At 38.2% G+C, this 21,708-nt stretch overlaps 3 protein-coding genes across 4 annotated transcripts; 2 read left to right on the top strand and 1 right to left on the bottom strand.

Moving 5' to 3' along the window:
* The first annotated feature begins 476 nt into the window (after nucleotides 1–476).
* On the top strand, nucleotides 477–5,805 carry LOC119493510 (cyclin-G2-like). The gene is made up of 8 exons (XM_037778872.1): nucleotides 477–718; nucleotides 1,264–1,387; nucleotides 1,503–1,640; nucleotides 1,785–2,035; nucleotides 2,151–2,229; nucleotides 2,318–2,416; nucleotides 3,139–3,341; nucleotides 4,933–5,805. Exons 2-8 carry the CDS (start codon nucleotides 1,265–1,267, stop codon nucleotides 5,042–5,044), a joined length of 1,005 nt encoding a protein of 334 aa, XP_037634800.1. The 5' UTR covers nucleotides 477–718; nucleotide 1,264; the 3' UTR covers nucleotides 5,045–5,805.
* A 2,377-nt stretch (nucleotides 5,806–8,182) lies between these two features.
* On the top strand, nucleotides 8,183–17,455 carry LOC119492322 (sia-alpha-2,3-Gal-beta-1,4-GlcNAc-R:alpha 2,8-sialyltransferase-like). The gene is made up of 4 exons (XM_037776689.1): nucleotides 8,183–8,801; nucleotides 10,976–11,098; nucleotides 12,046–12,603; nucleotides 13,370–17,455. Exons 1-4 carry the CDS (start codon nucleotides 8,644–8,646, stop codon nucleotides 13,650–13,652), a joined length of 1,122 nt encoding a protein of 373 aa, XP_037632617.1. The 5' UTR covers nucleotides 8,183–8,643; the 3' UTR covers nucleotides 13,653–17,455.
* Nucleotides 16,983–21,692, bottom strand: LOC119492323 (ras-related protein Rab-27B-like). 2 transcript variants are annotated; one of them, XM_037776690.1, is made up of 6 exons: nucleotides 21,318–21,692; nucleotides 20,434–20,606; nucleotides 20,231–20,316; nucleotides 19,413–19,516; nucleotides 19,078–19,201; nucleotides 16,983–17,975 (listed from the first exon to the last, which is right to left on the bottom strand). In XM_037776690.1, the coding sequence occupies exons 2-6, from the start codon at nucleotides 20,584–20,586 to the stop codon at nucleotides 17,786–17,788; spliced, it is 657 nt and encodes a 218-aa protein (XP_037632618.1). In that variant the 5' UTR covers nucleotides 20,587–20,606; nucleotides 21,318–21,692; the 3' UTR covers nucleotides 16,983–17,785. The 2 variants fall into 2 exon arrangements, with proteins under 2 accessions (XP_037632618.1, XP_037632619.1); XM_037776691.1 differs by having other exon boundaries at nucleotides 21,323–21,692.
* Nucleotides 21,693–21,708: the final 16 nt, after the last annotated feature.

Genomic DNA, 21,708 nt, shown 5'->3' with positions numbered 1-21,708 from the left:
ATTCCATGCAGTGACTGTGACTGAATGTTGTGTTAATGACGTCTGTGCGACCAATCAGGTGATGACAGACAAGGATCATAATACCATCAAGCAGGGAGGGGCGGTGCGCTGACAGTCTACAGGTACAGAGCAGGAGGAAGAGGAGGAGAGAAAGAGAGACAGGAGTGCGGTGCGCGAATAGCAGACAAGATGAGTGACAGTCGTAAACGAAGTAAATGTAAAATTATGGTATTCTGGAAATGATAAGGTTTAGTATAGTTATATTGAATAATTTAAGTTATATATGTGCACACATACTAATCATAGGTCAAAACAGCGCTAAATTTGGCTGAATTATAAAAGGCAGAAGTGGTAAAATGAAGAACCGTTTTGGAGCCGAAAGAGCCGGCTCTTCTTGGTGAGCTGAGCCAAATGATCTGGCTCACTAAAAAGAGACGAAATTCCCATCACTATTTGTTATGACGCAAGCACGCAACGTAAAAAGGCGTTTTGCAGCGGTGCATGATGGTCATTGTAGTTTACGAGCAGGTCAACGGTTGTTTGTTTATTCAGGGCGGACCCTCTCTTCTCTTTTCAGCTGGACTCTAAAGGGTCTTGTTTTTTTTATATTTTCCGCCTATTTTCGTTATCAAAATGGAAACATGAAGAACTGAGAAGTGTGGTTAAGTTGCAGCGCTGTTAGTATCCTGCACGTCGGAGGTTTCTGGGCAGAAAAAAGGTAAAGACGACGGTTTGTTGATTTAATGCTAGCAAGCTAACGGTAGCTAATTTAGCTAATATTGATGTTACTATAGGTTTGTGACGCCTTCAGCTGTTTTGTGCATTTATGGGTGTTGTTGTGTACACGAACTTATTATTATTTCAAGAGCCAAACAATGTATTAATTCAGCCTCTTCTGAGATGTGTAACAGTGACCCAGTTATTATGGTTGACCTAGTTTCTGTTCTGCAGCAGATGTTTACATTGCGCTCAAACTAATGTCAATATTAACTTTGTGAGTGTTAATAAGTATGCCTCTGCATATTCTGCACACATTATTTCCATGCATTAGTTTATAATATTGTAACAACTGTCTATAAGATCAGGAATTAGTAGTTTTTGGGCGGTGGTGGGGGGATCTTCCACTGACACCTGAAACCCAGTAGGTGTGGTTTAGGAGACAACATTTATATGCCCTCCTCTCCTCACTCTAAATAGGGAAACAGTTGTTGTAGACTTTCTCTTGCACTGCAATGCAGAACCGTTGAATATGTTGTTTTACAGGATGAGGGATCTTCAAGCCATTGACAGCTTGCTCCTGAAAGAGCTGAAGTCATGTCGTTCAAAAGAGTACAACTTTCTTCCCAGAGAGACTGGCTTAAGGCTGATGGAGTCAGCTTCCACAGAGGTAACCCACTGACCCACTTTTGACATTTTTGGCTGTCTGTGCAGGCTTATGGGATTGCTAAAAATATATTCTGTTCCCAGCGATGTCTATCTAATGTATAGTGGTTTATTTTCAGAATCACAGTGGAGTATCTGCGAAATGCAGAGACACCCGAGTGGAAGAACTGTGGGGCCTGACCAGTTTCTTTGGCTACAGCACTCAAACATTTGTTCAAGCTGTCAATTTGCTTGATAGATTCCTCGCCATCATGAAGGTAGGAATTTAAGTATTTAAGTGTTGGTTCAAGTTTGCATATCACATTCCTATCACCAGTAAGAAGAAAACACGGCGTGACCTTGTTTGACCTTGAATCATGGGATGTTGACTCACATTTATCACTGTTGTGTCATGGTGTCAGGTCCAGCCCAAACACTTGCCCTGTATCGGAGTCTGCTGTCTTCACATCGCGGCGAAAATGGTCGAGGAAGAGAACAATGTCTCACCCACCCATGAACTCATTCGCATAAGCCAAAGCAAGTTCACTGTGTCAGACCTGTGTCGTATGGAGAAGATTATCTCAGAGAAGCTCAGTGTGGAGCCCGAGGCTGTGACGGCTTTTACCTTTCTACACCTCTACTACCCCGCCTTCACATTCCTGTCTGCTGGAAGGTAAACATTTTAATGCTGATGCATTGCTCCAGTTTGCATGGAGTTGGTCAAATAGATTCTGCTTTATGAGCTTTTGTTCTGGCGGATCACATTAGGATTCCCTCTATATTTTAAGGGAGGAGATCCCAAGCATTGGGAGACTGGAAGCCCAGCTAAAAGCCTGCTTATGCCGGCTTGTTTTCTCTAAAGCAAAAGTAAGGATTGTTCTCAGGCGAGCAATTTCACAGCATAGCAGCGTTCACACTTTGAGTCTTATTAATATGCTATTTTTCTCCTCCACAGCCATCAGTGCTGGCACTGTCCCTCATTGCTCAGGAGTTTGAGGCCCTCCAGTCCGTCACCTTGTTGAAGATTGTACAGCAATTCCAAAGACACCTAAAGGTATACAAATAGTAGGGCTGCAACAAGTGATTAGTTTCTCAATTAATCAATATTGTTTGCTCTATGAAATGTCTGCACATACTGAAAAATGGCCATCACAAGTTGTTAGAGACCATGGTAATGTCTCCAAATGGCTCGTTTTGTCCGACAGATAATCTAAAACCGAAATATATACAGTTTACTGCCCTACAAGAATAGAAAATTAAATAATATAATAAAAAACATGTAAGACAAACTTGAACTTGGAGGTTTTTTTTTCTTTAAATTTGTTTAAAAAATGACTTAAACAATTAATTTATTATCAAAATTGTGACCATTAAATTTTTTATAGTGCTTCCACGAGGCTCTTTATAGTATCTGATGACTTTTAATTCTTTGTTTCTCTGGACTTTTTCTCCCGCTATGAAACTATGAGAGATTCCATAATTAATTTTTTGTGTCACTATTTTAGCATCACCTTATGTTTTAACACATATTGAGCAGCATTCAAGTCTCTTATGTGGCTAATATGCTAAAATCTTTACTCAGATTCCATCATTTCTCACATCTCTCTGCTTTGTATTATAAATACTTGTGTTGAAATTGTACAATGTGACATTTCAATGTCACTGCCTGACCACGTGCACATATAGTATGTGGAAAACCACTTGTTGATGACAGCATATTTTAAGACTATTTCTGTCTGCAGCCTCTCAGATGTTTCCTGTTTGTCTTCTTCACAGATCAGCGACAGCGAGCTCCTCCACTGGAAGGAACTTGTGGCCAAATGCATGACTGAATACTGCTCAAGTGAATGTAACAAACCAGACAACAAAAAGCTTGTTTGGATCGTCTCCAGGAGAACGGCCCAGAACCTTCAGGCCAATCACTTCAGTGTGCCCGGCCTGCCAACCATTCCTGAGGGGAGCTGGGACGAGAGTGAGAGGTTAATAGTCCATTTTTTTCTATTTCCTTCATACTGCCCTTCTTCTGACTGAATAAACTGTGCTGTGATGGTGAGATATTGACGAAAAGGTCATTCCTGAATGCCAACGGACAAATTTTGAAGTCCTCAAATTCATGACTCAGAACAATCACAGCTGCTAACAGTAATTAAAAAAATTAAGTTTCCTTTTAAAGTTGAACTGGACCCATAAATGGTGAAATGGGTACTGGAGAAGACAGTCTTGCCAACCCAAAAGCCTTATTTGCCACAGTGTAATATATCACTGTTGCCTTATTACCTTAATTGATATCACTCTGAACTAGGGCTGCAACCAAGCGGCAACCTCCGGTGCTGAGAAATTAAGCCAATGCTGAAGTGCCAAAAACTGCAGTTCTTTGAATGGCCACTTGAGAGTCCAAGAGGGAGTCAATCCATATAGAGCCTCATGTTAAAATGCCCAACTTTACAGCAGAAATAAACATGTTTACAAAAAACAGGTCTGTCTGCTCTGCTGCCTCAACAAGGTCGCCTCAGCTCCACCGGCGATCCACCTCTTTTCCCATTTTATGATTAGCCATGAGTTAGGCTGTTAAAATCGTCTTTGAGCTTTACAACGGCTCTTCACAAACCTATGGTCGACATCACGGAGACTATGTCCATATTTTATACAGCCTATGGCTGCAACTAGCAATTACTTTCTTCATTGATAAATCTAATATTCTTTCGATCAAATTTTTGTCTATAAAATGTCAGAAAACAGTGCAGACTGTCCATCACAGTTTCCCAGAACCCAAGTTGACGTCAGATTCAGTTAATGATACAAAACACCAAAAAAACAGCAATTCTCACGTCACAGAAGCTGGAACCAGTCAATGTTTGATGTTTTGGCTTGATATATGACTATTAAAATAACAGTTAATTAATTATCAGAATTGTTGCAGATTAAAGGGGCATTCCAGCACTTCCATAAAGTTGTGGGACTCCCCAAGAGATAGACTTTCTTTTTTTTAATGGTCAAATTGAAACGGCAGAGGCTGAGACACCCTGACTATAACTGCAATGATATATCGAATAGTTGTCAACTATTACATTAATCGCCAAATATTTTGATTATCGATTCATCTGTTTGAGTAGTTTTTTGTTGTTTTGTTCTAGCTTCTTAAATGTGAATATTTTCTGGTTTCTTTACTCCTCTATGACAGTAAACTGAATATTTTTGAGTTGTGGACAAAACAAGACATTTGAGGATGTCATCTTTGGCTTTGGGCCCAAACCCTGACCCTGAGTCAAGCTCCAAAAATGCTGCTTTTAATGCAGCTCAATATAATCTTTTCATTAGAGCCTCCCTGTCAATAGCCAAATCTTTTAAATTCCACACTTCCTGTTTGTAACAAAGGCTTTCTGTTTTTGATAATGTGTCTCCAAGCCAAGGCAGAGAAAACACGAGGGTTATTTTCTCAGGGATCATAAAACACCTCCAGAACTACAGACAGACATTATACAACCGTTCACTCATTTATTAATCAGATAATAGATTCAGCTCTCCCTTTAATCACTGAGTATTTATTAATGGCCTCCTCTTGTCTTGTAGCGAGGACTCCTGTGAGGATATGAGCTGTGGAGAAAACAGCCCCTGCGGCTCGCCAGGAAGCGACGGCGAAGGAGCCTTCTTCCCATCTGCCTTTCTCAACCGCAAAAAGTGACGAGTCCTCATTGTGCAGTAGCGACGGATGTGTATTTGTCATCTGAATTGTAACTGATTTTAAGGTGGTCCCCATGTTTCTGAGCAAACCTGCATTTCACTTGTCGTACCACCTTAGGTACGACAAGTGACAGGTTTCAATCATTAAGTGCCTGTGTTGATTCAGTTTACTGTCCGTTTCTTTTAATGTTTAAAAATAATACATATCGTATAAATGCAAAATGGAAAATTGCAATATCTCGGCAGCTTGATGGTAACGCGTCTGAATGTCTTTTTTCCTAAGATGTTCTCTTTGTGATTGTTTGTGTCCGAGCTCGGCACATTCCAGGAAAACCCGTGAAGCACAACGGAGAACTTGTGTCAGTCATGAGATACACTCACGGTTGAATACCAGCTAACACACTAGCACATCCTCCATCTTTTTTTAAACCCGTTTTTATACTCAATAATACCATCCATATATACAGTATTCTGCAAGCGTATGTTAGTACACCATCCTAATGTGACATATAGGACAATTTAGTGTGTGTATGTATATGTATATGCATGGAAATGTTGACATATGTGATTATGAATGGATGTTGTTCATGTTTACCAAAATAAGCTAAAAAATGTTTAAAAAAATGTATATAACATGTAAAAAATGACGGAAAAATCTTTATGTTTTGTGAATGATACATAATGTGTTGTATTTGGATATAATGTGGAATATGTTGGAAGGGTCAGAAATAATCCTTCCAAATAAAAAAAAAAAGCTTTTTATTCATTTGTTTTTTTCCTGTTTCAATTCACTTGTATTTTTAATTGTACACTAGTGGTGAACTGGGGCGTTGCCTAAAGTTATCATATTGTTCACCCTCCATATGCACCAGTACGTACTTGAGCGTTTGCAGTCAGGGACCTGAGGCTCTGGAACGATCTGCCCGAGGAAATCAGGTCAACTGAGTCAGTAAACTCTTTTAAATCCCTTCTTAAAACATACCTTTATCGGAGAGCCTTTCCTGATTTTATTTGAGTTTTTATTTCTTTGAACTGTCCTTTATTTCTTTTAAATAATGTTTTAATTTTTTTATGTCTGATTTTTTTTTGCTCCCATCATGAAGCACTTTGTAATGGGGTTTTGAAAAGTGCTCTAAATAAAGATAATAATTATTATTATAATGTCAAAGCAGCGATAAACACAGGTCAAGAAGAGTAGTGTCATTGGTTACCCACCGAGACTAGCCTGAAACACTGACTTATATAATATTAATAATAACATGTTTTATATTATTATAATACTTTGTTACAAGCATTAAAAATGTAATTTAAGTAAAAGTACAAAAGTATCAGCATCAAAAGTAAAAGTACTCACCGTGCACAATGACCCATTTCAGAATAACATAATTTATTTACTTACTTTACTTAAATGTTGCAGCTATTGATAAAGTCTTATCCTTTTTTCTTTTTTCTTTTTTTTATTATATTTGTTGTTTAAGCTGATTCTGCAAAGTAACCAATAACTTAAGTTATCAAATAAATGTAGTGGAGTAAAAAGTGGTGAAATCAGTGGTGACAGAAGTACTCAGATCTTCTACTTTAGTAAAAGTAGCAATACCACAGAGTAGAAGTACTTAAGTAAAAGACCTGCATTTAAGATTTTACTTAAGTAAAAGTCCAAAAGTATTGGCTACAAAATTTACTTACAGTACAAAAAGTAAAAGTACTCACCATGCAGAATAGCCCATTTCAGAATAATATATATATATATTATATTATTGAATTATACTTATTAATGCATTCACACATGTATTACTTTAATGTTGCAGCTGGTAAAGTTGGACCTATTATTAATTATTTTAAACTTTATATACTGTTCCTCCCCGGGAATCATTGGGTCTTATAAGATGTTGTATTGCATGTGCATATTGTATATTATAAATTGTATATTATAAATAATAATATTCGCATATAACAAAATATAACAAATATTCAATATGATTAAGTTAAATATGTAAGTAATGAATTGGTATTGTGATTATGTTATATTACTGTATAAGTAATGAATTGATATTCTGGAGTGATAAAAAAATTATATTTTGATAAGGATAATTATATCAGTAATTAATTTATATTTCTGTATGACACAGATTAAAGGTAATAATTATAGTTAGAATAATTATAAATAATAATAATTATAGTTAGACAAAAGAGTACATGTATGGCTCAATAAGGAAGCTGGTTAATTATTAATGAATGACTTATGGAGAAGGGGTGGAATTAAATAAATGTATACTTCTCACTCCTTTTTGAATATGTAAATCAAGGCATCAAGTGTTTGACAATTTCTTTTTTTATGCTTTTCATTGTATGTAAATACTACTTGTTTCTGACTGTCCACTTGTTGGTGTGATCATTCTCTTTTTATTTATTTTTTATTTTATTTTTTTTGTATTCTACATGTTCAAAATAATTTTGAAATTAAATGAATGATTCTCATGAAATTATCACATAAATCAGACTTCAATATAATCTCTCTTATCAACGTTTTCTTATTATATATATCTGACACCTCTGTTTTGTATTATGTTTTCATATTTTAGATAATGTAGGCTACTGTTTAGTCTTGTGTGACCAAATCTTAACCTGGAAATTATTGTCTTTCTCCTGCTTGTAGCTATATACTTTTATTTCCCCAACTTTAAAACTATAAAAACCATTGTCCTGTTCTCTCTTCAAGCAAGGACAGTTGGTAAAAGCAATCCTTCAACATATGATTGATTAAACTTTCTTCTCTTTTTCTTTATTTTTTCTTTTATTTTTTTTTGGTATTCTGAATGTTCGAAATTAATTTAGAAATGAATGAAAATGAATGATTCTGCGAAGTAACTAAAGTTATCAAATAAATATAGTGGAGTAAAAAAGTGCAATATTTGCCTCTGAAATGTAGTGGAGTATAAAGTATCACATGGAAATACTCAAGTAAATTACAAGTGTGGGAAATTTACTTGAGTAAAAAGATCAGATTTGAGATTAAAGGGCACATTAAAGGATGTAACTGTGTGATTTGTTCCTCCCCCCCATCTCTCTATTTCTATCCCATTCAGTTTATTATTGGACAAGCTTTCCTTTATGCTGCAGAGGAGCCTGCTGGTTCAGTGTGTGTGTGTGTGTGTGGGAGGGGGTGGAGGAAGAGGAGGAGGAGGAGGAGGAGGAGGAGGAGGTGATGCTACTGGTGGTGCTGGTTGTCTTTTATCGAGCTGGATGTGTTGACACGCATTTCTTCTGCTCCATCTCCATGATTAAACCGGCCGCCTGGAGGAGGAGAGTCACAGCAGAGTGTGGAGCAGCAGCAGCAGCAGAGGAAGAGGAGGAAGAAGAAGAGGAGGGAAACAGTCAGGAGGAATGAGAGCGACATCATCTTCACCATGCATCCGACTAGCACCACCAGCCGTCCATTTTCTCCCATCATATGAGCCCATGAGCCTCCAGTGTGTCTGTATGCTGCAGACAGGCAGAGAGAGAGCAGAGCCGGCCATGACAACATCATAGGCCAACGCCTCGCAGCAGCAGCAGCAGCAGCAGCAGCAGCTACATACAGGGAATGAAAACGCTCCCAAGATGGTCCGCATCGCCAAGGCCCTGGGTTTGGTTATCCTGTGCGTCGCCGTGCTCATCCTGTCGCTCATCAGCTATGTATCCTTGCGAAGAGACAGCCTCTTCACCTCCTCCAAGTACTACATGGGAGGCCCGAGGATCATGTTCCACGCAGGATTTAGGTGAGTGATGATGATGTAGTTTAGATGATGAAGATGATTATTGTTGCTGTAAATATAAACACAGAGAGAGAGGAGTCAGGCCTTGTGTATGCACCATTCAACCTGGATGTGATCACTCTCTCTCTTCAATTTGGGCTAAATGATGCTTCCTGTCAATCAAACAGACAGAGAGCTGTCCGTGGTGCTGATGTTGTTGCCATGGGCGATGCGTGTTGTGACGTAACATACAGTACAGTGAGGTAGTTGCACTGTAAACGTTTGCATTATCAGCAGCATCACATCCAATCTATGTGACTCAAAAGTACATGTAGTACTCAAGTACTGTGCTTAAGTACAATTTGAGGTACTTCAATCATCACTACATTCTCACTGTGCAATATCATTTCCACCTGTGCAATTTTTTAATAGTCTGTTTATTGTCAATACTGTATATACTGCTCCTATTTTTATGCTTCCTTCTATTTAAATGGTTCATATTTTGTTACACTTTGTTTACACTGTGTTAGCTGATGCTTCTTGTTTTTTGCACTATCCCCTTTGCTGCTGTACACTGCAAATTTCCATACTGCGGGACTAATAAAGGAATATCTTATCTTATCTTATCTTATCTTATTTCAGAGGGAAATATTGTACTTTTTACACCACTACAGTTATACTTTTTGTTTTTACACATACAGGCTAAAACATGATCTGCTTACAGTGGTGGAAAGTACATTTAGCTACTCAAGTACTGTACTTATTTACAATTTTGAGATACTTACTTACTTGAGTATTTACATTCCATGTTTCTTTATACTTCTACTCCACTAGGCTGTGTTTCGGAGGGAAATATTGTACTTTTCAGTCCTCTACATTTATCTGTCATCTATAGATGCAGTATAATGTCAGTGTTGGGGCGCAACTAGTTACATTTAACAGTAATTAAATTACAAAATAAATGTAATCAGTTACAGTTATTTAGAAAAAGAAACATGTAACTAAATTACAGTTACTAATCAAAATGTTGGTGATTACATCCGAATATATTATATTCGGTTAAAAGCATATATGTACATTATAACATTCATTCTGTTGCTCTGTTTAATAAAATGTTGACAGTAATCAGTGTTGAGTACTACACTGCCTGGTTTAGGTTAATGTTTTTAGGACTTTTCAGATTTATTGCCAAGTTTAAAGTATTTATTAGAAAAGTAATCAAATGTATTAATTTAAATTACTTAATTAAATTAATTAAGATTACTTATTACATTTTTAACAGTGTAACTAGTAATCTGTAACATATTGCATTTTACATTCTACTCTATTATCTATTCTACATATATATAAAAGATCAGAATAATTTTTTCACCGCTGTCAGTTTATAAATATGATACATTCAAAGACTGAACTACTATAAATGTATAAGTAGTGAACATTAGCTCCACCTCATCCAGCTAAAACATGAATTCCCCATCTGAAAAATCCATATAAATAGAGAACAAAAGGTTTATAAGCTTTAACTATATGCTTTATTAGTTGTTAATAAATCATCTACTAATTGGCTGGCGTTAATCATTTGTATTTGCTAATGATGCAGTTCTAAATGTTGGTAATCCATCACCCATGTGTCATTAAGAGAGGGGTTTTTAATCCTTCTCATCTGCAGTTTTAAATGTCAGTAAATAGTCAATAAATGGATTCTGGTGCAGATCCATTGCAGACATTTTCCAGAAGATAGAAGTCGTGCAAGCCGCCCAACTGGTCGAAGGAATTTTCCACAACCTGGCAACCCAAAAAGATCAGATTAAATAAATGAGAGATGAATTAATTGGTTCAGATATATTAAAATGTGTACAGGGTTCCACTAAACACTTTTCTATGTTTCACAATGAAATGGCTGTTGCATTTCAAAGGCTAAAAAGCATTTAATTTAACTATTTTTCTAAACATGGAGAATCAGAATCTGATGATAAGTGTCAATGTCACACATCCATGCTTATTGGTGAGTTTATGAAAAACTCCTTGTCTTCTCAGAATAACCAGAACAGATCTGTGCGGAACACTTGTTTAAATACCTCAGAAAACCATCTGAATAAATTGAATCCCCTTTAAGACAAGGCCAAACAAAACCAAATGAGAGAGCAGTACACACATGGCATAATTAGAAATATATTTCCTCTGATTCTTGTTCACAGGTCTCAGTTTGCCTTGAATTTTCTGGACCCGTCCTTCATCCCCTTAACGAACGCCCTGAACGAGGAGCTCCAAGGAAAACCGTCCAAATGGAAGTTCAACAAGACGGCTTTTTATCAGCAGAGGTGAGAGATTTTAATTATATACTATTTATCCACTCTTCTTCTTCTACTCTAGTATCTGTCGTCCTGCAGGATAAACAGCAGGCAGGGTTTACACTGTTAAAGGAAATATTTTAAAGACACAAGAGGACAAACAGTCTCCTCTTGGATACTGTTAAACTGTTAAAAAGTTGGGTTTCTAGCAGTGATGGAAAGTAACACTAAGTACACTAACTCAAGTACTGAAATTTGAGGTACTTGTACTTTGAGTCCTTTCTTTTCATGCCACTTTCTACTTCTACTCCGCTACATTTCAGAGGGAAATATTGTACTTTTTACTTCACTACAACTATTTGACAGCTTTAGTTACATTACAAAATGAGAATTATGCATCCAAAACATACAAAAAGCTTATAAATCATCAATAGAAAATCAAATGAAAATGAATTGACAACTATTTTGATTGTTTCAGTTATTTTTCATGCAGAGTTTTACTATTTCATTGTCCCAATTTATGAAAGGTGAGAAATTGCTGTTTTCCCTTTTAATAATTTGATTTGGGTTTTTTAAAATCATTTTGTGGTTTGATGTTGGTTGGACAAAACAAAGGATTGTGAAGGTGTCGCTTTGGGTAAATGTGACGCATTTCTCACTATTTTCAGATTTGTTACAAACCAAACAATCAATTGATTAATGGAGAAAATAATCAGCAGATTAATCCATAATTAAAATCATTAGTTGCAGTCTTATGCAAAATAGTTAAAGATTAGCTCCACCTCAACCAACTACAAAAGTAAGATCCCGCTTTTACATTAATGCATGAGTAATGATAATATAGGCAAATATATATATAGTGCCCAATGGTGGGAGTATTTCTACATTGTGGTATTGCTACTTTTACTTGAATAAAAGATCTAAGTACTTCTTCCACTACTACTTGTCACAGTGTTAAAGTTTTTTTCTCTTTTCAGGAAAGATATCTTCAGCTACATCGACATTCCCACCAACTTCTCCCTCACGAAGAACAGGGTGCGCGTCGGCCAGCTGATGCACTTCGACTACTCAAGCCACAAGTACGTCTTCTCCATCAGCAATAACTTGAAGTCGCTGCTCCCGGACACCTCTCCCATCCACAACAAGCATTACAGCATGTGCGCCGTGGTGGGCAACAGCGGCATCCTGACAGGAAGCCACTGCGGCCCGGAGATCGACCAGGCCGACTTCGTCTTCCGCTGCAACTTCGCCCCCACGGAGGTCTACTCCAAGGACGTGGGCAAGAAGACCAACCTGACCACCTTTAACCCCAGCATCCTGGAGAGGTACTACAACAACCTGCTGACCATCCAAGACAGGAACAACTTCTTCCTGAACCTGAAGAAGCTGGAGGGAGCCATCCTGTGGATCCCTGCCTTCTTCCTTCATACCTCAGCCACAGTGACCAGGACCCTGGTGGACTTCTTTGTGGAGCACAAGGGACAGCTGAAGGTCGAACTGGCCTGGCCGGGAAACATAATGCACGATGTCAACAAGTAAGACAGTTGATCTGATTGTTAGTTCAGTATGATCAGGACCACAGCTTTGTGTGATTAGGTGACAATTAAAAACTTACACATGGTGAATTTAAATGTACTTTAATTATTTAGCTGCACCCGATTTGACTGATATCACGCCATAAAGTAGGCGTTATCAGTCGCTATAAGCCCCATAGATGTGGGTCAATAGGGGCCTACTATGCCTAGTACATTGTAAAAGTGAAAGTGAAATCATCATTTTCTATAAGATCATCACATGTTTGTAGCGTCGCTGTCCTGTGAGAACCACATGTCTCTGAAAAGTCAACTTTTCATGGTGTCAGAAAAACAGCCCTGTTTTCAGCTTTGTGATGATGCATTTTCCAGCTGATCCAAGAGGCTTTTTAAATAGTTTATTTAGCTCAAGAAGTAGGAGAATTTTATCAACACATAAAGTAACGTTTCATCCTTCAGTCAACATTCAAATTCAAACTCACCAAATTTGGATTGTTTCTGATTGTAACCTGAAAAGTAAAGCTAAAGCTGTAGTGGAGTAAACAGTACAATATTTTCCTCTGAGATGTTGTAGAGTAGACGTATAAAGTTGCATAAAAATGGAAATACTCCAGTAATGTACATGTAGGTCTACCTCGAAGTACAATATTTGAGTAAATGTACTATTCCACCACTGCATACAGTCATAAGGGAAGTTGAATTATGGTGATGAAGGATTACTCTTTGTATTCTGCTCCTAGAGGTATTTAATTTAATTTTTCCTTCACAGATACTGGAAGACTAAAAACCTCTCCCCCAAACGTCTCAGCACCGGGATCCTAATGTACACGCTGGCCTCCGCCATGTGCGACGAGATCCACCTCTACGGATTCTGGCCCTTCGGCTGGGACCCCAACACGGGCAACGATCTGCCTTACCACTACTACGACAAGAAAGGGACCAAATTCACCACCAAGTGGCAGGAGACCCACCAGCTGCCCAGCGAGTTCAAGCTGCTCTACAAGCTGCACAGGGAAGGCGTGATCAGACTCAGCCTGACGCACTGCTCGTAGACATACGATGGATGGTTGACTCCAGAGACCCAGATACATCCGCTCAGCTCTAACTTCTGTTGTGACCCACGATGCATGATAAGTGTTAAGGCAATTTACGACACCCTCATTCGACAAACCCACACTCACGTCACGCTGTATATCACTCGAAGATGTCACAGACTTATCACAGCGTTGTTACTCATTTATTCGGTATATATTGTTGTCCTCAGCACTACACAGTTAGGACTTTTTACGCTGCTCAGTTGCTTCCATTACTCTCCTTTGCATGGCTGCTGGCTGTGGCTGAACAGCTCGAACTGAACTATTTTACCTGGATTTCGCAGAGGGGATTCAACACAAGGTCAAATCTTCCAGTTCTGATTGATTAATCGCCTTTTACAACAGTATACTGATTCTGTACACTGAAATCACTGCCTAATCTCAGGGAAGGAGTTAGATCAGTGTTTTTTTGTAATCAGATTAAATGCCTCAAGAGAGGTGCAGTTCCTGTTTTCAGGCCTTTTTTCCCCCCAATGAGGTGTCAGACAATCTGCAATGCTCTGGAAGATGGTATTCGTTTACAAGACTGTACTCTATATATATATATATATATATACCGTATATATACTTGTATGTCTTTTATTCTCTGTAGACAGTGTGACTGTCCACTTCAAATTTTGTTGAGATTGTTCAAATTTTTGGAATAATAATCGACATTCCAACAACAAGCCATAAATTCATAGACAGACGAAAGTGTGTTGTCATTAAAATACAGAATTTTAGAAAGTGGTGTCGGCCTACATTAGGTTCTGAGACTATAAGACATTTAGAAATATCTTCCAACAAGACTACAAGTCTATAGCCACGCTAGCGACTACATTCCAGTCACAGAACTTTGATTTTCCAAAAACAAAAATACCCAAAATGTTGTTTAACAACACTTTCCAGAATCCTCAGACTCTTTTAAACATCTGGATTAAAAAATATTTAGTCTGGTGCACGATTAAAAAAGAAAAGAAAAGAAAAGATTTTTAACCTGTATCCCAAAACACAGGAAAAATATTGACATGTTATTTTGTTTGAAAATTTGAGCAAGGACATTTCTTGAGAGTCTTGGAGGATTTTTAAATCTATACCTCGATGTAGCGTTAAGTTTGGTTAAACAAACTCCTGGGTATTTATTTTTCGGATAATCACATGCTTAGATCTATGAGTCGAATGTACATACATGAGTCACAAACTGGTTACACCGGTTATTCATAAATTCATTCCTAAGTTTGTGTGTAAAGTACTTTTTAAGTTCTAATTAAACACTAGCAAGTTTAAAAATCAAGTTGCATCCTCGTGGTGACGAGGAGACCTCAGGAAGTCATTGCTCCGGGCCAAGAAATAGTAACCCCCCCGTAAAACCACAAATTGTTGCTTTTTAAATTTTTTTTGGTATAAATTAAACAAACAAGACATAACATGTTAATTAGAGAGCTTTAGAGTTTCTGGTCAGGCTCTGTTTACTCAATTTCCAGTCTTTATACTAAGCTAAGATAACTGTGGTATCGATCTTTGAATATCTTAGCTAGTAAAGACTTTATTAACATGAATAAAGTTAAGGTTTTAGGGGGGCAAATAACTGCCAATCCTTTTTAAATGTAGGTGTGACTTTGTTTCATATGCATACATGTAAATGTTTTCTGAAGCTAGTATTCATGCAGTTTAGCATGATTGGCAAATATCCAATTATGCTAGCTAACCTAGCTGATGTTAGTCTAATGTTACTTGCATATCATTTTGTAATTTGGGGTATTTTTGTGAAGCGCAATTTAAAATCTCTGACGTTTACATTATTACACAGTTCAGATGAAATTAGCTTTGTCAGTTGGTTCAGTTAGCTGTGCTGCAACAGTTTCACCTGCAGTTTAGTCAGTGTAAATATTTTAGTAACGACTAATATTTATTTAAGAACTCGTTGGTGTAGTGAAACCTGTTTTAATTTAGTAAACAAACTGAGTTTGCATTTACGAACAGCTGCAACCAGCTCCAGAAAACACAACTGTTGGATCAGTGAAAAAGGGAGAGACACGTTTACAATACTTACCGGGAAAAATGTAAAGTTCGACAAAAAGGTACCGGACTATTTTGTGACATAAATCATGGCGCTAGCGTGGCGAAAAACATCAGGACAACATTTTGGACAGTTTCTTCAATACCAACAACTTATCTTGAGGTTTACCACTATTTCAATTATAAAGATTACTAAAGAAGAGAATTCACTATTTATTATAGAGGTTTTGTTGACGGGGGAAAGTTATTTATTCATCATATCAATTCCAATATTTGTGACATCAAACAGAAATGAATGAATGTTATGTGCATCTCGTATAAAGAGCATGATCCATTTAAATGACATTGCATGTGAAGCACTAACAAATCTTTTAGGCTAGTTTTATACAACCTTTTTGAAGATTGTTTTGAGGGTAAAAATTGACTTCTTTGCTATTGTTTGTATTCCTGATGGTGTATTCCTTAAGAATATCACCTTTTCTTTGTACGAGAGACGTTTGATGGCTAAAAGAACCCTAATATATTCCACATGGGACCAAACCTCTACAGATCAACTTAAGCTTTATTTTTTGTAACTGTAGATAATCTTGGGTTCTCGATAACAGTCCACCCCGCAGACTTGAAAGCTGGCCACATGACCCGTCTCATGACTCTGCGACATGGGCTCCTCGTTACAAACTCAATGGCTCAGGCCGAGGTTTAATACACAGAGCGATGCACTCATTCACACATAACCAGATAGTAGTGTGTGGTTTTGTGCTCATTCAGATTTAGCGTGGTAGGCGTTTGCTCGACATCCCGTCCCACACAAAGCGTTTCTTTTTTGTCCGTCTCCTTTAGACAAGATGATCATTTCAGATTTTTGTGTGCTGTCTCCAAATCACAGTGCAGTCACCACCATGACAACACATATCTGATGAAGAAGTTTGACTTTTAGGCCATTTAATTGATGCCATAGATGTGTACATTTAAGGATAGTTTCTGTAGTCCCCGTCATTAGGAATGTTTTGTACACCAAAGAGAGAGAAATGTTAGCTTGACACAGATGGATTTGGGATTTTGGAGGATGTATGACAACTAACAGCAAGTATTATTGTATAAGAAATGGAGTATCCCTTTTTTTGATGTTGAATTTGATGTTGAATATCACTTTTTGTGGCACAAAAATCATTTTAGACTTTTTTTGCTTTTCAGCCAAAGTAATGTGGTAGAGTTTATTTGTGACTCCATGAATGTCCTCGATTTGTTTGGAAAAATCCACTGACATGAATGCAGGACATTTTCTCTTAATTTAAATCAAAATCAATGTGTAGAATGTGTGTAAACAATAATGATGCTAACAACGTCTGTGAGGATTGTATTTCCAGTCAGAATAACAGTATAGTTTTGTGCGTTACATTTAAAATGACAAGACAGTGACATACACATAACCTAAACATAAAACGTCTTTATTCCAAACGCAGCACAATACAGGATTTGTTCCAACAACCCTTTAACATTCTTGTACTTGTGTTCGATCTGCATGGCAACTTTGTTCCATAAAGCATAAAAAAGCTTGGCCGCTTATGTACATGTCGTATAAAAGTCATAAATCATGTAAGTGACTTTGCTATCTTGGTTGTTCTAACGATCATTCATATAAGAAATGTAACCATGTCTTAAGTGTTTTTTGATTATACTCCATGATAAATATACGTTATGTGCCTGCATATTCCTTCCATCAATGCCTCAATGTGTCAAATAAAAACAGTATTTTTCTCTGATATGACCCATTTGAAGACGATAATTGACTCTTTTTTCGCTGAATCAGAACCACTTGGTGTTTTTAAAACATTTTTTTTACAATACCTATTCACTTACTGTACTATATACAATTTGTAAGGTCTTGTTCTCCTGTATCTACGCTTTCTCACAATGCACAAGCTGTGAATAAATAACATTTCAGACAGCAGTAGCTGATTTTAAGATCTCAAATGATCTTCTCACCTAGCAGGCACTCTGGTCAAGCTCCAGAAAACAGCAGCGTTTTAAAAATGCAGTGTCATTTAGATGCAAATGTAAAAAAAAGAAATGAGTGGCTGCTGGTGGTAACATCAACAGGCACACCTCCTCCTGGAAGGAGCCTCCTCCTCTTCGTGGCTGACGACGGGGCTGCCGTTGGGTTCAGAACTGGGGCCCCCGGAAGAGCTCTGGTCCATCCTCTTCATCACCAGGTCCAGCAGGGTGGTCACCGCCTGGTCCACATCGACGCCCGTCATGGCACTCGTCTCAAAGTAGGGGATGCTGACGAGAACAGAGAGAGGAGTTTGCTGACATTTAGTGAATATATTGTGTATGTATTAGTCCTGAGTAGTTCAAACTAAAAGTTATTTTTTTTAATTTTAGAGGCCTGAAGAGGCGAAACTATTCAGTATTTGGCAGGGAAAATTGAAAATAGCAATGCTCTAAAAAGGTAAACACAAGTTTGTGAAGCAGATATGTATTTTCTTCTCTTCACTTTAATCTCATGACCCCCAGCATTTATCTTGTGACTCCTTGGTGGGGCCCTAACCCACAGTTTGGAAACCACTGTGGAGGAAGGTTGTAAGCAGTTCACTAGCTCCATCCTGTGGTGTACTGGTGAAGGAGGCATTGCAGCATCTCAGCAAACCTACTCTATTTAGTACTTACTTGGTCATCAAGGTATACAAATAAAAATACACTTTAATAAATGAGAGTAATATTAAGCTAATATTGCAGCTCTACACTCATATTGATTGACAGGGTTTTAGTACGAGGATGCTAGTTACTACTTAATTTAATAACAGTTAAAGGATTTTATTATAATAATATTTGTAAACAATACTGATGTAAAACTGGACAATTTTGAATTCTGATTCAGTCAAGAAACAAAGTCAAAGTCTGTTTTCATCAGTAACTCAAACTGTTCTGTGTGAATATAAATGAATAAAAATGTGAAAACTTCTGCACGCCCCCTCGCTTACTGCTGATATAGTTATATTCAATGTTTCAGTCTGTTCGACCTACAAGATAATAAATGTGCAAATGTTTGTTCGTCTTTCGGCCGCTCCCGTTAGGTGTCGCCACAGCTGATCATCTGAGATCTGATTTTATGATCCACATATTTGATTTGTCATAGGCTTCACCCCGGATGCCCTTCCTGACGCAACCCAACCATTCATAATAATAAATGTGTAAATAAAATATGTAATGACTTGAGCCTTAAATCCTCCCTTATGAGGACATAACTATATTGTTCTTTTGAATGTGAGGCATCAGGTGTTGTGTGTAAACTGGCCCCCTTCACACAGTCTCACTCACACACTGCCCTTAACATGTGCTTTAACTAAATTAAACAATAGTGCTGCTATATGTAATGCCTCACCCGTATCTGTCTGCCAGATCTCTGGCCTGTCTGGCGTGAACATCCCTGATATCCCGCATGTCTGCCTTGGTGCCCACCAGCACGATGTCTGGACTATCACAGTATGCGTTGGCCTGCAGCTGACCTGAACCAACACAGAGGAAGTCATTTAAACCCATGAAATGCAAATTTACATGCATGAGCAAACTTTAAACTCAAGTTTCCGCAACTCTCTCTCTCTCTCTCTCTCTCTCTCTCTCTCTCTCAACTTTGCATCTCACTCTCAGTGGCCACACATTAATCTAAAAGAGCGTTGATCTGAAGCAGAGCAGTGCTGCTGCTGAGGTGACACATACTCATCCAGTTCCTCACGTTGAGGAAACTTTGCTGATTGGTCAAGTCGAACATCAGCAAGAAGCCCATGGCGTCTCTGAAGAAAGCTGTGGTGAGGCTGCGGAACCTGAAAGCAGATTTGTTTCACAGTACAAAGCTCCCATGTGAAGATTTGAGCCACCATTTGGTCAGGACGGAAATATCTCAGCAACTGTTGGAGGGGGAATCCCACTGAGGTTGAGATTTGTGGTCATGAATTTGACAATCTTCAAAATTTACTCTAAATTTTGGTGAGGAAAAACTGGCATGGCCATTTTCAAAAGGGTTCCTTGACCTCTGACCTCAAGATATGTGAACGAAAATGGGTTCTATGGGTAGCCACAAGTCTCCCCTTTACAGACATGCCCACTTTATGATAATCACATGCAGTTTGGGGCAAGTCATAGTCAAGTCAGCACACTGACACACTGACAGCTGTTGTTGCCTGTTGGGCTGCAGTTTGCCATGTTATGATTTGAGCAACTTTTTTTATGCTAAATGCAGTACATGTGAGGGTTTCTGGACAATAGTTGTCATTGTTTTGTGTTGTTAACTGATTTTCAGTAATAAATATATACATACATTTGCATAAAGCACACATATTTGCCCATATCCCATATTGATGAGTATTAAATACTTGACAAATCTCCCTTTAACGTACATGTTGAACAGATAAAAATGTGTAATTTATTTGAGATTAATGGCGATTAACTATGGACAATCACGCGATTAATCACAATTAAATATTTTAATCAATCGACAGCCCTAGAAACTATATTGTGAACATCAAGGTTAGATTTACCTCTCTTGACCCGCTGTGTCCCAAAGCTGAAGGTGGACTTTGAAGTTCCTCTCAGTCGTCCCATCAGCACCTTTCCCTGTGTACATCTGAACCAAACCACACAACAAGCCTCTGAACTAGTTACATAATAATTTATTTAAGTCAAGAATCCTCCTTGTGCAAGTGTGCACCTATTAACACATTACACACCGAGCATGACTCACCACTCTCTTTTCCCTGAAGTCGATGCCCACTGTGGTTGTGAACTTGCGGTTGAACTTGCTGTCGGTGTACCTGTAGAGGAAGGTGGTCTTTCCCACGCCCGAGTCCCCGAGTGCCAGCAGCTTGATCAGATAGTCATAGTCCCAGTCAGCCATAGTGCAGCTGAGTGCTCAACCTGCCACAGAGTTCAACTCACATGAACCATATAGGAGTTTAGATAAACCTTGAGGGTGAGTAAACTAGAAAAGAAAACGTGAAATAGTTCCACCTAAGCTGCAGTTTTCACTGTGAGGGTGCAGGACCATCACACAAGCTTATCAGGACGTCATAACTCCCTCGCTCATTAGGCTCTGATCAGAGAGGGGCGAGCCACATGACTTGAGCTGGCTTCCACATGAGCAGTCAAATGTCTCGCCAGTTTTCTCAGCCTTTGCTGAGTGAAAAACACGGGCCTGTTTGAACAGACAGCTCAACACTGAATGACGCCACTCAAGTCAATGCAATGCTTCGGTTACACTTACAGGCCAGTATAAAGGCAGCATTGAAAATTAGATTTGGTGACGCAGGAGACAAACAATCCTCAAGAATAACAGTTATCTTCTTCAGTATATTAAAAAATGTAGGGTATTTGAGGGCATTAAGGAAATTCCAGCACCACAACAGTGACAGAACATAGGATACTACCATGAAATCTAGTTATTTCCCATGTGCATCATTAATGGTGTTGTATTATACTGTATGTGTGAGGAGAGGCTGAATAATCAACCCTCTGACCTACAGCAGTCTCTGTTTATCTGACAAAACACTATCAAACCATATTTCCTCAAATACTAACTGACACAAACAGTTTCACAGCTCCCTTAAAATGACAAAAAAAGTCACATACCTTACCAGTCTATCTGCAGGAAGTGCCAACACCCATTCATACGTCGCTCAACTCGTCCTGATTGAATAAAATAATCACTATCATGATGCGATGGCCCATCCTAAACCTTTCCCCCCTTCTGCTTACATGTGATCCAGGGAGGAGCGAGAACCAAGCGGGGCTGTGCTTACAGACCTTGTGTTTTCTGGTATTTCACATGAGAGGGGAAGAAAAAAAGCTCTTTGAAAAACTGGATGTGAGCAAATAATGTGAGCCTCTGTGGATTTCAGTGGAAATCGTCCAACCAAGGAGCGAGGCCCCACTTCTAGAGGCTAAGCAAAGTAATCCTGCTTCTCTCTAAACAGAACAATATTTAAACAATAAAACCCCCAAGTTAAAGATTTAATAAAGG

This window comes from Sebastes umbrosus, chromosome 8 (genome assembly GCF_015220745.1).
Source record: "Sebastes umbrosus isolate fSebUmb1 chromosome 8, fSebUmb1.pri, whole genome shotgun sequence".
Classification (NCBI taxonomy): Eukaryota; Metazoa; Chordata; class Actinopteri; order Perciformes; family Sebastidae; genus Sebastes; species Sebastes umbrosus.
The sequence above is the reverse complement of the archived record's forward strand: the minus strand, read 5'-3'. Positions and strand labels throughout refer to the sequence as shown.

What these genes read in the sequence shown, in the direction of transcription:
- LOC119492323 (XM_037776690.1), bottom strand. Translation starts at nt 20,586, where the DNA reads ATGGCTGACTGGGACTATGACTATCTGATCAAGCTGCTGGCACTCGGG. An exon ending in GACACAGCGGGTCAAGAGAG is followed by an intron (nt 19,517 to 20,230) that starts GTAAATCTAACC and finishes ATCTGCTTTCAG; the next exon opens with GTTCCGCAGCCTCACCACAG. An exon ending in GATCTGGCAGACAGATACGG is followed by an intron (nt 17,976 to 19,077) that starts GTGAGGCATTAC and finishes TGTTCTCGTCAG; the next exon opens with CATCCCCTACTTTGAGACGA.
- LOC119492322 (XM_037776689.1), top strand. Translation starts at nt 8,644, where the DNA reads ATGGTCCGCATCGCCAAGGCCCTGGGTTTGGTTATCCTGTGCGTCGCC. An exon ending in ACGGCTTTTTATCAGCAGAG is followed by an intron (nt 11,099 to 12,045) that starts GTGAGAGATTTT and finishes TTCTCTTTTCAG; the next exon opens with GAAAGATATCTTCAGCTACA. An exon ending in ATAATGCACGATGTCAACAA is followed by an intron (nt 12,604 to 13,369) that starts GTAAGACAGTTG and finishes TTTCCTTCACAG; the next exon opens with ATACTGGAAGACTAAAAACC.
- LOC119493510 (XM_037778872.1), top strand. Translation starts at nt 1,265, where the DNA reads ATGAGGGATCTTCAAGCCATTGACAGCTTGCTCCTGAAAGAGCTGAAG. An exon ending in ACATTCCTGTCTGCTGGAAG is followed by an intron (nt 2,036 to 2,150) that starts GTAAACATTTTA and finishes CTATATTTTAAG; the next exon opens with GGAGGAGATCCCAAGCATTG. An exon ending in AATTCCAAAGACACCTAAAG is followed by an intron (nt 2,417 to 3,138) that starts GTATACAAATAG and finishes TCTTCTTCACAG; the next exon opens with ATCAGCGACAGCGAGCTCCT.